Source organism: Bos javanicus, chromosome 7 (assembly GCF_032452875.1).
Source record: "Bos javanicus breed banteng chromosome 7, ARS-OSU_banteng_1.0, whole genome shotgun sequence".
Classification (NCBI taxonomy): domain Eukaryota; kingdom Metazoa; phylum Chordata; class Mammalia; order Artiodactyla; family Bovidae; genus Bos; species Bos javanicus.
Genome location: NC_083874.1, coordinates 59473933 through 59489466, shown reverse-complemented (window position 1 = coordinate 59489466; position 15534 = coordinate 59473933). Strand labels below are relative to the sequence as shown.

General features: G+C 42.5%; 1 protein-coding gene across 6 annotated transcripts in view; it reads left to right on the top strand.

The window, feature by feature from the left end:
• HTR4 (5-hydroxytryptamine receptor 4) overlaps nucleotides 1-15534 on the top strand; it is a 218431-nt gene that overhangs the window by 136049 nt on the left and 66848 nt on the right. For 3 of the 6 annotated variants that reach the window (XM_061423961.1, XM_061423959.1, XM_061423960.1), the window contains 2 exons: nucleotides 13557-13710; nucleotides 14938-14979. In XM_061423961.1, the coding sequence (XP_061279945.1) occupies nucleotides 13557-13710; nucleotides 14938-14979 (196 nt within the window). The remainder of the gene's footprint in view (nucleotides 1-13556; nucleotides 13711-14937; nucleotides 14980-15534) is intronic. The other 3 variants (XM_061423964.1, XM_061423962.1, XM_061423965.1) reach the window with 1 other exon arrangement.

Genomic DNA, 15534 nt, shown 5'->3' with positions numbered 1-15534 from the left:
GGAGTCTGGGGGACTGCAGTCCAGGGGGTTGTAAAAGAGTCAGACACAACTTGGCAACTAAACAACAGCAACATGATTTGAATAGTAGTAATTGTAGCAGAGAAATAAGTGAACAATTATAATATAGCTAGAGAAACGCTGTGTCACCCATATATACGAGGTACTGTAAAGCACCAGGGCAGAGGGATTTCCCGGGTTGTCCAGTGGTTAGGACTCAGCACTTTCACTGCTGGGGCATGGGTTTAATCCCTGGTCAGGGAACTAAGATCCTGCAAGTCATGTGCTGCTGCTGCTCTGTAGTTGCTCAGTCATGTCCAACTCTTTGCAACCCCATAGACTGTAGCCTGGGCTTCCCTGGCGGCTCAGATGGTAAAGAATTCGCCTACAATGCAGGAGACCTGAGTTTGATTCCTGAGTTGGGAAGATCCCCTGGAGGAGGGCATGGCAACCCCCTCCAGTATTCTGGCCTGGAGAATCCTCATGGGCAGAGGAATCTGGCAGGCTACAGTCCAAAGGGTTGCAAAGAATCAGACACTACTGAGTGACTAAGCACAAGACTGTATCCCTCCAGGCTCCTCTATCCATGGGATTTCCCAGGCAAAAATACCGGAATGGGTTGCCATTTCCTTCTCCAGTGGGTCTTCCCGATCCAGGGATTCAACCCACATCTCCTGTGTCTATTGCACTGCTGGTGGATTCTTCACCACTGAGGAACCAGGGAAGCCCACAAGTCATGTGGCATGCCCCGCCCCACCCGCCCCCCCCCCCCAAAAAAAATGCAGAGATGAAGAACCAATCCACATCTCTGACAGGAGAGAGTCTCCCCAGAGCTTTTGGGGGCCAGAAGAGCTTTCCAGGGAATGTGACCCTTGGGCTTAGTCTGGAAGGGTCAGTGGGATAATCATCCAGTGTCTACTAACAGATTGATCAGTTCGTATATATCAAAGTATACCTTGGAATCCTTTGTGTGTGTTCAGTAAACCCTTCTAAGATTTTTGCAGATTATATTTTTAGTGGATTATCCTTTTTCTTTCAGTCAGTGATAACTCAGGAGACAGCTTCCTAGACAACTGATATTCCCCTTCTTGCAAGTTTTCTTATCATGAGTGTACAGAAGAATATTTAACCAAGAAGAACATAGTAAACATTAAATCTTCACATTGCATGTGGGATTATGTGCAAAGACTCGATCTGATGCCCTCTGCATCTCTGACAGGAAGCAGTCTTTCCCTGTCCTTCCACCCCTGTAGTTTTTCCTTACTGGAACCCACAGTTTTATCTCTGCTCATGGCTGCATTCTCAGCCCCTTCTTGTGCCTGGCTCCTGGGGAACATCCCTGTGAGGTCTTCACCATAGATCCCCCAGATGACTGGCAGCTTGCCGACCCTCTTGGGATGCCAAGAAAAAGGGCTTTAGTTTCTTCTTGAGCTACTGGTGCTTTTCTGTCTTCCCCACCTCCTTAAAAGATAACTGGAGGAACTAAAATATAACACAATCAAGAGCAGAAAGATTGGTCTCTTTCTCTAAAATTCTGCCCCCAAAATATGGATCACCTCCTGGAAGGAGAATTACTGCCCAGCTGGTAAACCCCACAGTTACCTCCGACTGTATGCTACCTGATTACCTCTGTGGTTGGGTGTAACATCTACCCCAAAACTTAATGCCTTATACAACCATGCATTATTATTAGATGTCACAGTTCTGTTCATCAGGAGCTTCGGCTTGGCTGAAGTCACTTGGTGGCTTTTAACTGGAGACTAAACTGGCCTGGAGGGTCCAAGGTCATTTAGTTACATACCTGGCATCTTGGTGGGGTCATCTGGAAGGCTAGGCTCAGCCAGGCTCTTCTCTCTGCCCATGTGACCCCTATTCATGATCTCATGTTGATGCATGCTAGATTTTTTACATGACAGCTCCTGACTCCAAGAAAGCAAGAGTCTTATTAAAAATTGAACCTGGGACTGTCATACAACACTTCCAATGTACTCGGTTGGTCAAATCAGTCACAGGGCAGCCCTGTGGGAAGGATGCAAATCCCCTATCCCTGGATGGGAGATGTGGCCATCTTTAATTCATTATAATTACAACCTTTTATAAAAACTCAGATGTAAGTCAATACCCTGTTTACACATAAGAAAACAGAGACACAAGATGTGTAGTGTCCAAAGATATGTCCAAAGTCAAAAGGAACACGCATCAAATGTTTGGGACTAGAACTTACCGATTTTCTTGCTAAAGGCAAAATGCACTTGTAAATCCTAAGTTTGCTGGTTCAATGAAGATCTTTAACACTTTACTCCTAAATTTTAAAGATGACTGTGGTTTATTGATTAGGAATTGTGAAAATATTTGTGGTGAAAGGTTTCTGTTTTCTTATTCCATTCCAAAATCCAGATCTTATCAGCCACCTGATTCTTCATCTCTTCTCTACAGTGATTGACATTTTTTTCTTTAGCTTATCTTAATTGGAGATTTTATTTCTGTGGATCATTCAAGATGTGATCTTCAGCCATCCCAGGTAGAAAAGCTGGGCCTGGATTAAGTCTATGAGAGGATGCTACATCTAATCAACCTCACTGCTTGTAGCCAGTATGGTCTCATTGTTTCCATTCAACTTGAGGGATCAACTCATTTGCCTTTTGTTTCTTATAATCAAGGACCAGGAAAGAGGTTGAACTCAATGGCTTCTATGTTATTTGTTAAATGATTTAGAGTCCCTGTTCCAAAACGTATTTAAATTAGTTTACAATAATATTTATGATATATATATATATATACATATACATATATACATATAAGATTGGAGCTTCCCAGGTGGCACCAGTGGTAAAGAACCTGCCTGCAAATGAAGAGGATGTAAAAGATGTAGGTTTGATCCCTGGGTTGGGAAGATCCCCTGGAGGAGGGCATGGCAACCCACGCCTGTACTCTTGCGCAGAGAATCCCCATGAAAAGAGGAGCCTGGTGGGCTGTAACCATGCAGTCACACAGAGTTTGACACAACTGAATTGACTTAGAACACATGCATGCATACATATATCAGAGGGGCTTGGAATAAAAAGCATCACTACGAACAAAGCTAGTGGAGGTGATGGAATTCCAGTTGAGCTATTTCAAATCCTGAATGATGATGCTGTGAAAGTGATGCACTCAATATGCCAGCAAATTTGGAAAACTCAGCAGTGGCCACAGGACTGGAAAAGGTCAGTTTTCATTCCAATCCCAAAGAAAGGCAATGCCAAAGAATGCTCAAACTACCACACAATTGCACTCATCTCACACGCTAGTAAAGTAATGCTCAAAATTCTCCAAGCCAGGCTTCAGCAATACGTGAACCGTGAACTTCCAGATACTCAAGCTGGTTTTAGAAAAGGCAGAGGAACCAGAGATCAAATTGCCAACATCTGCTGGATCATGGAAAAAGGAAGAGAGTTCCAGAAAAACATCTATTTCTGCTTTATTGACTATGCCAAAGCCTTTGACTGTGTGGATCACAATAAAGTGTGGAGAATTCTTCAAGAGATGGGAATACCAGACCACCTGACCTACCTCTTGAGAAGTATGTATACAGATCAGGAAGCAACAGTTAGAACTGGACATGGAACAACAGACTGGTTCCAAATAGGGAAAGGAGTACGTCAAGGCTGTATATTGTCACCCTACTTATTTAACTTCTATGCAGAGTACATCATGAGAAATGCTGGGCTGGAAGAAGCACAAGCTGGAATCAAGATTGCTGGGAGAAATATCAATAACCTCAGATATGCAGATGACACCACCTTTATGGCAGAAAGTGAAGAGGAACTAAAAAGCCTCTTGATGAAAGTGAAAGAGGAGAGTGAAAATGTTGGCTGAAAGCTCAACATTCAGAAAGCTAAGATCATGGTATCTGGTCCCATCACTTCATGGCAAATAGATGGGGAAACAGTGGAAATAGTGTCAGACTTTATTTTCGGGGGGCTCCAAAATCACTGCAGATGATGATTGCAGCCATGAAATTAAAAGACACTTACTCCTTGGAAAGAAAGTTATGTCCAACCTAGATAGCATATTCAAAAGCAGAGACATTACTTTGCCAACAAAAGTCCATCTAGTCAAGGCTATGGTTTTTCCAGTGGTCATGTATGGATGTGAGAGTTGAACTGTGAAGAAAGCTGAGTGCCAAAGAATTGATGCTTTTGAACTGTGGTGTTGGAGAAGATTCTTGAGAGTCCCTTGGACTGCAAGGAGATCCAACCAGTCCATTCTAAAGGAGATCAGTCCTGGGTGTTCATTGAAAGGACTGATGCTAAAGATGAAACTCCAGTACTTTGGCCACCTGATGCGACGAGCTGACTCATTGGAAAAGACCGTGATGCTGGGAGGGATTGGGGGCAGGAAGAGAAGGGGACGACAGAGGATGAGATGGCTGGATGGCATCACCAACTTGATGCACATAAGTTTGAGTGAACTCTGGGAGTTGGTGATGGATAGGGAGGCCTGGCATGCTGCGGTTCATGGGGTCGCAAAGAGTCGAACACGACTGAGCGACTGAACTGAACTGAACTGAACTCTTCCTTAAGCTTTATGTGTCAGGAACTTTCTTTTAAACAAAAAAAACTTTTAACAAAAAAACTTTAAAAAAGTTTTAAACATGTTGGTCATCAATTCTCACAGCCAGTCAATTAGCTGGACATAACAGTCCCAGATGAGGAAACTGAGTCTTGGAGAGGTTAAGTAACTGATTCTAAGACCACAGAGTTGGTGGTACCCAGATGCAAAAATGTAAGATGACTGCTAAAAATCTCCTCTGATTCTGAAAGTGTAGGGCTCCATGTTCTCTTTGCTCTTTCTGCCTTCACTGTGGTTGGAAGGGCAGTAAGTGAGGAGGAAGAATTTTCCTTAATTGCAAGAGGAGTGGGAAAGATTAGCATGGAACATAAAAATACATGACTGCCTTCTAAAAGTTGTCAAAGTAAGTTGTGTCTCCAGAGACATTTAAAAGCAAGTTGATTACACATTTACACATGGCTATAGTTGGGGAGGGAGAAGGCAATGGCACCCCATTCCAGTACTGTTGCCCGGAAAATCCCATGGATGGAGGAGCCTGGTAGGCTGCAGTCCATGGGGTCACTAAGAGTCGGACACAACTGAGCTACTTCACTTTCACTTTCCACTTTCATGCATTGGAGAAGGAAATGGCAATCCACTTCAGTGTTCTTGCGTGGAGAATCCCAGGGATGGAGAAGCCTGGTAGGCTGCAGTCCATGGGGTCCCACAGAGTCGGACACGACTGAAGCGACTTGGCAGGCAGGCAGGCATAGTTGGGGAAGCTAGTGACTGGTCTACCAAAGGGGATTTTAATGGAGTTTTGTGAGCAATACTTGGAAATGTTTTGCATAATATATTACTTTGTAAATATCCTTGCTACATTTTAGTTAATCCTGGCCATCTGGAACCTCATTTGTCATTTAAACATTTACTTAACCACTTTGTAAAAGTATTCTAGTTAAAAAAAAAAGAGTGTGAATTGTCCAGTGGAAGACTAGAGAACAGACCTAGATTAATCCAGTGGATTAACCCACTTCAGTACTCTTGCCTGGAAAACCCCATGGATGGAGGAGCCTGGTAGGCTGCAGTCCATGGGGTTGCTAAGAGTCAGACCCCACTGAGCGACCTCACTTTCACTTTTCACTTTCATGCATTGGAGAGGGAAATGGCAGCCCACTCCAGTGTTCTTGCCTGGAGAATCCCAGGGATGGGGGAGCCTGGTGGGCTGCTGTCTATGGGGTCGCACAGAGTCGGACACGACTGAAGTGACTTAGCAGCAGTGGCAGCAGCAGCAGATGAGACAGAATTGCTTTTTCTGATGAATACTATCCAGCTAGCCTGTGAACCAACCATTCTTTTTCTTGAATTTGTTGTAATTCAGTTTCTTTGGTAGAGCAGTGTTTGATTGTGATGGACATTTCCCAGTTCAAAAAAACTTTTGGTGACTCTTCCTAGCATAGCATTCAAAAACCTCTAAGACAATTGTCTCAAAGTGTGGTCACCAGATGACCATCAACAGATCATTTGGGAATGTATCAGAAATGCAAATTCTTAGGCCCCATTCAGTTACCTGTACTTGTGTTTCAGTAAACTCTCCAGGTGATTCTGAAGCACATCATCATTGGAGAACCATTGCACTGAGATCTTCCCCTCAATCAGCTTTTTTAGGCTTACTTCCTTCTGCTTCCATATAAACACTCTCCCATCCAGCTAATTGTACTCTGTTATATTTATATGTGTATGTGGAATCATGGATGTATATTTATAGATGGATGTGTATATATATAAAATTTCTGTTCCGGGTCCTTGTCCATGCTCTTTATAACACTTGGATCATATTTTCTCCTCCACTGTCCTTGTGCTGTGTTGTGCTAAGTCGCTTCAATCCCACTCTTTGCAGCCATGTGAACTGTAGCCCACCAGGCTCCTCTGTCCATGGGATTCTCAGGCAAGAATACTGGAGTGGGTTGCCATGCCCTCCTCCAGGGGGTCTTCCCAATCCAGGGACTGAGCCTGTGGCTCCTGCACTCCAGGCAGAATCTTTACCTCTGAGCCACTGGGAAAGCCCAAAATCCAACTTAAAAGACACTTATTGGAGACAACCTTTCCTCATCCCTCTGATAGACACAGCTTTTCACATTCTCAAAACCTGGTCCCACATTTTAGTGTTATTTATTTTAATTGGTAGTGATCAAGGGTTTACTATTTATTCAGCCCTTTTGTGAGTATAACTCTATATACAGCATTGTACTAGGCATTGAGGATACCATTGAGAACTGGCAAACATCTGTGAAATGTATAAACCAGTTAGGGGTGGACTTTCTCACAGCCTGTCCTAGATCATAGCTCTGAGAAGGTGTAGGTCTCTTATACTGTACTGCTGGGTGTCCTGTAGCTTGTATTAAGTTATGGTGGGTAGAGCGGAAGGTAATATTCTAGTCTTCTCTGATCTGTATAGAATACACCAGAGAATTATGCTGTCCTTATAGCTACCATTCTTAACAGGGACTGGCACTCTAACACATGCAGAGGACACAGAGTCCCTGCTGTTGGTGAAAATCACCTCCTCTGGACCAAAGGTTTTCAACTGCAGCACTACTGTCATTGTAGATCAGACGACTCTTTGTGGTAGCGGGCTGTCTTGTGCACTGTAAGACATCTGGCAGCATATCTGACCCCTGTTCCCTGAATGTCAGTAGCATCATCCTTTCCAATTATGACAACAAAATATGTCTCCATACATTGCAAAATGTACTTTGGTATGAAAAATCAACCTGGGTTGCATGCAACTGGGAATATTTTTACCAGAAAATAAAACTCAAGAGAAACGTAAAACCTCTCCTTAGATATCTAGGACCACTGTGCAGAAGGAGAATCAGAAATAGAAATTTTAATTTGAGACAGAGGGTAAAACTGGAAGTTACAGAAAACCACTTTTGAAGGAGACCTTTTTAACTTCGGAATAGTCTTAAGTTTACAGTGTACTGTTGTAGGACTTGGTGAATTCCCAGTCCTTCGTGCTTTCATGCAGGCTTGGATATGCTTCATTTTAGAAGAGATCTGGGGACCTGGGGATTTTGAGGATCCTTCAAGTTTTGAGATTCAACGTTTTTTATGTTTTGATTGTTTTTTAAAATGGCTAGTAAAGAATTAGAATAATCCCTTGGGGGTTTCAGGGGCGTGACAGAGTGAAGTGATAGTAATGAGGTCAACGTCCTGGCCCCTGTATCAGGCTGCCTGGGCTGGATCCCAGCTTGGTTCTTACCACCAGTGGGACCTTGGACAAATCTTGACACTTCTCTGTTTCCTCATATGTGAAATGGGTGCATTTATAGTTCCTTTCTCAAAAGTAGTTGTGAGGAGGACCAAATGAGATTATACAAGTAGGAACTTTCCTTGTTAAGGAAATGAAGAGTAGCTCTTATTATTAACTCAGCATGCTTTTTGTAAATTCCAAATAAATTGCAAATTTAAGTAGCTATTTCTGTCAATGTTGCACATGTGTTTAGGGGGCAGGTCATTATAGGAAAAATATGTTTGTTATTAACACTGGTAATATAATCCAAAAGTAAGTATTAAAAGCAACCATGATAGGTAAAAATCAAGTTTTTTTATATCTATCTGGTCCTTGATCTACAAACAAAGCTAGAATGTTAAAGAAGCTCCCTCCATTAGTCAGTTAATAGTGGAACTCAATTTTTACTCATCAGTTTTTTCAGTGATATTGATTTTCACATACTTAATTTACATCCTTCAAGAGGATGTTTATTTTTCTGGATCCTTTGCTAGAAAGCAAATATTGGAGAGATATGAGTAAAGAAATTAGAAGGATATGAGGTGGCTTAACAGCTGTCTCAAGGGTGTCAAGGCCTTGGTAAGAATCTTGGGCCCACAAAGTCAAGTGAGCACTCTAATTTGAGCTCCAAATAAAAACCTTATAGTTTTTAGTCTTAAAGTCTCTATTCCATGTCACTTAAAAATCATATTATTTTTATTGTAGGACATGACACCAGATTGAAAGTGTAGAGGAGAATATTTAAGTAAAACACATACAAAGACACAATTTAGTATTTTTCTTACTCATCCTTACCTGTAATTCACAATTTCAATATAGTTTGGAGAAGGCAATGGCACCCCACTCCAGTACTCTTGCCTGGAAAATCCCATGGACGGAGAAGCCGGGTAGACTGTAGGCCATGGGGTCATGAAGAGTCGGACACAACTGAGTGACTTCACCTTCACTTTTCACTTGCATGCATTGGAGACGGAAATGGCAACCCACTCCAGTGTTCTTGCCTGGAGAATCCCAGGGATGGGGGAGCCTGGTGGGCTGCTGTCTATGGGGTCGCACAGAGTCGGACATGACTGAAGCGACTTAGCAGTAGCAGCAGCAGCAATATAGTTTAGAGAAAATAAAATAAAATTCTTTTTTCCCCTTTACTTAATGTTAGTTTTTATAGTAGGAAATAAAGGATTTTTCCTAGGCTTGCTCCACCACCTAACATCAGTTTGTGTGTGTGTGTATATTAGTTGCTCAATCATGTGACTCTTTTAGACCCTATGGACTGTACCCCATCAGACTCCTCTGACCATGGGATTCTCTAGGCAAGAATACTGGAGTGGGTAGCCATTCCCTTCTCCAGGGAATCTTGGTCTCCTACATTGTGGGCAGATTCTTTACCATCTTAGTCACCAGGGAAGCCCCACCTCACATCCTGCAAGAGTAACTTTCTACAGCTGTCTGTGCTTGAAACCATCACTATGTCCTACCTTATCTCTCTGGGAAATGAACATTCCAAGCAACTTTATTCCAGGCCCTCATTGTTCAGGGCACAGACCGTGTATGTAAATGTGTAAGGGATAGGTAGGATGTGTACTGCATCCACAGGATGCCTCTTAAAGTTGAATTTCAAAAAAGAACCTTTCACCTTTATTTCTTTAACAGCAGCTCCAAGTAGCCAAGGGCAATGCAAGTTAAGTGGTCAAGAATCCACCTGTCAATGCAGCAGGTACAGGTCCGATCCCTGGGGTGGGAAGATTTCCATGGAGAAGGAAATAGCAACCCACTCCAGTATTCTTGTCTGGGAAATCTCATGGACAGAGGAACCTGGCAGGCTACAGTCCATGAAGTCACAAAAGAGTCAGATACGACTTAGTGACTAAGCAACAACAATGCAAATTAATGTTTCGAACGTTTGGACAGCAGAACTTGGGGAGATCTTATTGTCCACATGATATTCATCATGCTATGAAATCAGACAATCACCTTGGCCAAACTAGGCTTAGAAAAGAAAGTGAAAGTGAAAGTCACTCAGTTGTGTCTGACTCTGTGACCCCATGGACTATACAGTCCATGGAATTCTCCAGGCCAGAATACTGGAGTGGGTAGCCTGTCCCTTCTCCAGGGGATCTTCCCAACCCAGGGATCGAACCCAGGTCTTCCGCATTGTGGGTGGATTCTTTACTAACTGAGCTATGAATGAGCATGAGTATAACCATATGGTTATAGTCCTTTTCTGTAAATTCTATTGTCTTCCCAACATAATCCTCTAAACATACATATCGACTTATGGAAATCAGAAGAATCTTCATCTTGCCCCTTCAAACATACCTTTTGTCCTATAAAATACTTGATTTTGTTTTGTCTTTTTGAATTTTTGGATCTACGTAACAATGGAGATCCAACCAAATTCCTAAAGTCTGTTGTCTTTATCCAGTATCTTGGTACCTGTTCCAAACCTCAAAAATCATAAATAATTCAGCAAAGATAGGAACACACCCTTTTCCAGTTATCTTTTGATTGCCTTCTTTGGGTTGGTGGATGAAAAGATGCTATAATTTGAGCTTTGACCTGGAGGTGTAGTGAATAAAATTGAAAGCATTCTTACTTAGAACAAAGTTTCTATGAAGGACATATCTGGCATTCAGAACCATTTTCACTGAGGCAAGGTACTTTGGTTACAAGTAGCAGAAACCTCTTTTAGCCAACTTTATTAGGTTTTTCTAGAGCTGACATAACAAAGTACCACAAACTGAGTGGCTTGGAACAACAGGGTATTTATTATCTAAGTTCTAGAGACTAGATGTCTGAAATCAAGGTGTTTACAGGCCCCTGCTCCCTCTGAACCTGTAGGGAAAAGATTCTTCCTTGTCTCTTCCTAGCTTCAAGTGTTTTGCTGGCACTCTTTGGTATTTTTTTGGCTTGCTGAAGCATCAGTTCAATCTTCTGTCTTCACATTGCCATTTTGTCTCTGAGTGTGTCTGTCTTGTCTAACTTTCCATTTTTATAAGGATTTCAGTCATGTTGGATTAAGGCCCATCCTAATCACCTCATTTTAATTTTATTTCTTCTCTAAAGAACCTGCTTGCAAGTAAGTCCATATTCCAAGGCACTGAAGGTTTGTATTTCAGCATACCTTTTGGGAGAGGGAAGCACATGTCAACCTATAACATCAACTGCGCAAAAAGGAATTTAGTGGAAAGATATGAGGTGGCTTGTTTAATTGAAGGAAGAACTAAAGAATTGAGAACCTAAAGGGGCAAGAGCATGACTGCCCAAATATCTAAGGGGCAGGAGCCGCTCTCAGTCCTGCTCAGAGCGGGAGGCAGCTGTGGGAATAGAGGGACCTTCGCTGACTTTCCCATCTTCGCATCGCTCTGCATGACATTCAGAGTTCCAGGAAAATGTCTGATTAGATCACACCCTGGCTGGAAAAGTCATAGTCACATTATTTATTTTCCCAGCTATACAACAACAAGTGAAAAGAGAATTCCCAAAGGACTTTGGATGCTGTTACCAAGGGAAAAGAGGGAAGATGGTAAATGTACAAAACCAACATATAATCTAGCTAATCTAGGCCCTCTAGCAGGAAGTGAGGAAGGGAGCAAATTTTGAAAAAAAAAAAATTATGTTTTCATGTACTCCAAATTCATCAACTTTTTGTAAGTAAACCTCTGATGATTATTAATAACAGCCATTCAGAAAAATTTGCCTTTCTTATATAAGTCAAGAGTGTGAAGAGAATTCCACTTAATTGTTATTCTTTCCATTACTGAGTTAGCCTTAGTTAGATTTGGCTACCATGTCAGTTTTATAGATAAAGAAAATGAGTTCCTGAGTAATTCCCTCTCCCATTCTTTGGTTTGTTGTTCTTTGCACTTTGCTCCAGATCAGGACACTCCACTGTCTTGCTGGGCACAGGGAGTTCCCTGACACAATGTGGTCAGCTACTCTTTGATGCCTTAGAGGGAAGGGTATAATTCTCCCCTCCCAGATCCTATGGCACTCTCTTCTCATGCTCCAACACTGGGCTCTCCTTCTCATTTCACCCTCTCTCCCAACTCATCCTACCACCAGCTTTTCAAAGAATATAGCCTTTGTTCTATTAGTTAGGCTTTGAATTAAGAAAAGAAAGGAAGAGGTGGTAAAAATTAACAAAGTGAATTGCATAAAATGAAGGGTATAAGGGGGTGGCTTATCATTAAATGGTATAAAATCTTAAAGAATAGACTTAGCCTCCAGGCTGTCTTTTTGCATTTTTTTCTTTGACTTTTCCAAAGACAAATGGCTGATAAGCTTACCATGATATTTTACTTGTTGTCAGATTCAGTGAACTGTCTGGGCATGGAAGTAATGGTCTCCAAGATTGGAACAACATACAAGAAGCAATCTAGGAGTTAGAGGCCCGATCATCGAGTGGGGCAAGTTGTACCTCTCTCTGGAGATAAGAAGAAAGCTAGTACCATAGGCGGGACTTCCTTGGTGGCACAGATGGTAAAGCGTCTGTCTACAATGCAGGAGACCCAGGTTCAATCCATGGGTTGGGAAGATCCCCTGGAGATGGAAATGGCAACCCACTCCAGTACAATTGCCTGGAAAATCCCATGGACGGAAGAGCCTGATAGGCTACAGTCTGTGGGGTCGCAAAGAGTCAGACATGACTGAACGACTTCACTTTCACTTTCAGTAACATAGGCAGAATCTGAGCTCTGGAAACCATGAGCAGAGAGTCCCCAGAAAAAGATAAAACCCTGATAAATGGAAATAAGATGGTCTCTACCAGTAGGTAGGAAATGATGGAGCAGGAAATATTTGAAACTTTACTTTCTTGGCCTCAGAGAAACAATTAAATGCTTCAGTCCAGAAATAACACATGTTGATTTTATTCATAACTCAGGCCAAAATAGTCAATTGGCCCCACTCAGCCACAAGGAGGCCAGGAACTGGACATATGTAGCAAACAGCAGTGATGATTTCCACTTGTCAGAATGCAAACTCCAGGTTCCTCCCCCTCAGGCTCTATTTCAGGAGATATTTGAATTCTGCATTTTAAGCAGATCTCCTCAGGTGAGTCTAATATAGAGAAGAAGGGCAGAATCCCTGGACCAAAATTTAAAGAACACTGACTTAGAGCATCAACTCGGTATAGGTAGGTATCAAGAGGATGAGAGCAAGTTTGAGATGCTGTTCTTAGAGCTCAGATGTAGGGCCAACTCTGGGTTACCTCATGTTAAAAGGACTGCGTATATCTGGATGCAGACGCCCAGAGAGCTGGGCAGTAGCCTTTAAAATTCCTAGGCATGAGGGTAGTGTTAGGTCTGTGCCTGAGACAGAGCAAACTCTCAGGTATATGATGAGTTTCTCAGGTATCAGGAGAGGAAGAGGGATATGGGACCAATGTCTGGTAATGGTTCTCATATGTGTGATCTAAAGTTTGTATTTATAGTAGCAGAAACTCATGGACAATACAATATTTTATTGTACAATTGCTTTTTATTTTCTCTGTTCTTCTCCCACTTCTCTCTCCCTTCCTCTACTACTTACTCATCCAATTTCCCCCTTCTCTTTCTTTTCTCTTCCTTCTTTATTTTTATTCTCTACTTCCCCCTCTAATTTGCCCCTTTCCCACTATTTCCTCTTCTTATTTCCCTTCTCTTCTGTACTTCTCTCTCATGAATTATGTCTCCTCCTTCTCCCTGTCATCTATCCTTTCCCTTGGCATCCACCCCCTCTATTCTCTCTCCAGGTATTATGCCATCTGCTGCCAGCCTTTGGTCTATAGGAACAAGATGACCCCTCTGCGCATCGCATTAATGCTGGGAGGCTGCTGGGTCATCCCCATGTTTATCTCTTTTCTCCCTATAATGCAAGGCTGGAATAACATTGGAATAATTGATTTGGTGAGTACTCATGCAGACCGTATGGATTTACTGTCTGACTAACTTTGTTTGCTTGGGATTCTAAATAAACAAACAATGTCAGGTTAAGTGGGTATCCTAAGAAAGATCCTGACAGAGTAACAACAATAACAACAACAAAAAGCAGGCTAACATTTTTCAAAGTTTGCTGCTAAGTCACTTCAGTCGTGTCCGACTCTATGCGACCCCATAGATGGCAGCCTACCAGGCTCCCCCATCCCTGGGATTCTCCAGGCAAGAACACTGGAGTGGGTTGCCATTTCCTTCTCCAATGCATGAAAGTGAAAATTGAAAGTGAAGTCGCTCAGTTGTGTCCGACTCTTAGCGACCCCCTGGACTGCAGCCTACCAGGCTCCTCCGTCCATGGGATTTTCCAGGCAAGAGTACTGGAGCGGGGTGCCATTGCCTTCTCCATTTCAAAGTTTACTGTATGCCAAAAAGTAGTACAGTAAATACATGTGATCCTGACAGCAGCATCCCTTTGGGAAAATTATAATAATTTCCCCCCATTTCACAGATGAGAAAACTCAGGTTCAAAAATGGTGAAGTAATATGCCTGTGAATTCACAGCTAGTGAATAGCGGAACAGGTATTCAAAGCTTCGCAGACAAACTCCAGAGCCTGAGGGATGTGATGTATCCCAAAAGGCCTTCATCTCATTTCATGCTGGGACCCTTTGAGGCTTACGGTGACTCACAGAAAACCTGTCGGGGGGGTGGAGGTTTCCAGAGAATGTATGGGCCAGGAGTCCAGAGAACTGGACCCTGAGCCCAGCTCTGTCATTGAGCCACTTCCTGAAGGGCTGTGACGAGATCTTTGGGTCCTCATTGGGAACAGTGTCTTTAAGCAGTGTAGGAAAACACAGGTTGCAGGCATTATCTGTCAATTCCTGTCTAGATGCTCTTGGAGAGTTTCCAACTCTGACATACTTTGTTTTCAATATCAAACTTGCATTGAAGATTGAAAGCTATGATCTGGATCCATTAGCAGGGATATATATATATATATATATATATATTTTTTTTTTTTTCCCCGCCTAAGGAAGTTGTCAGGCAGTCACTTTAAGATGGATCCCAGGACTCTGACCAGGGAATGGGGAGGAGAGAGTGAGAGTGAACTCTGACCCAAGAGGACCAGTCAGAATAGGAGCTGCCCCTTCCTCTCTCCATCTCATTCCTAGCCCCTAATCTTGCCTTATTCTTTGTCCAGGAAAGGATATCCAAGCCAAGACTGGGCCAGGATTTGCATGTGGTATGTCAGAACAAGAGTTCCTTGGGCTTCTGAAAGAAATGCTGGGGACAGAGGAGTGGAAAAATGAAAGGGGATCCGTACAAGGGAGACTGTATGGATATTTTTTTAAAATCCTATCCCTTTTCTTTCAAGCTTTCAGTTTTATCATTCTTGGGGGAAATGAAATTCAAATTTCTAATAATGAGTAGATAAATATAATAATGGCCAGCAAATGTTGAACACTTACTGTGTGCTGAGCCCTGTGTTAATTTAATCATTGTCTCACTCAGGACTCACAACAGTGCTGTGAAGTAATCCTGTCATCATCCTCAGGAAACTGAAGGTCAATGAGGTTAAGTCACATTGGTAGGGAGTGGTGGTGACTAGAGCTAAGCCCAAGCTGACTGGACCCAAGAGCCTATGTCCTTATGTTTGTGCTAAACTTAATCCCTAATGAAACTTCTGTGCATCAAAATTTGTAACAAGGACTCAGCACACTAACCTTCTGACTTAGAACTTCCAAGAGAAATAACCTAGTGAGCTGTGTTCTTTTGTGACAGTGAGATAGAAGCATCC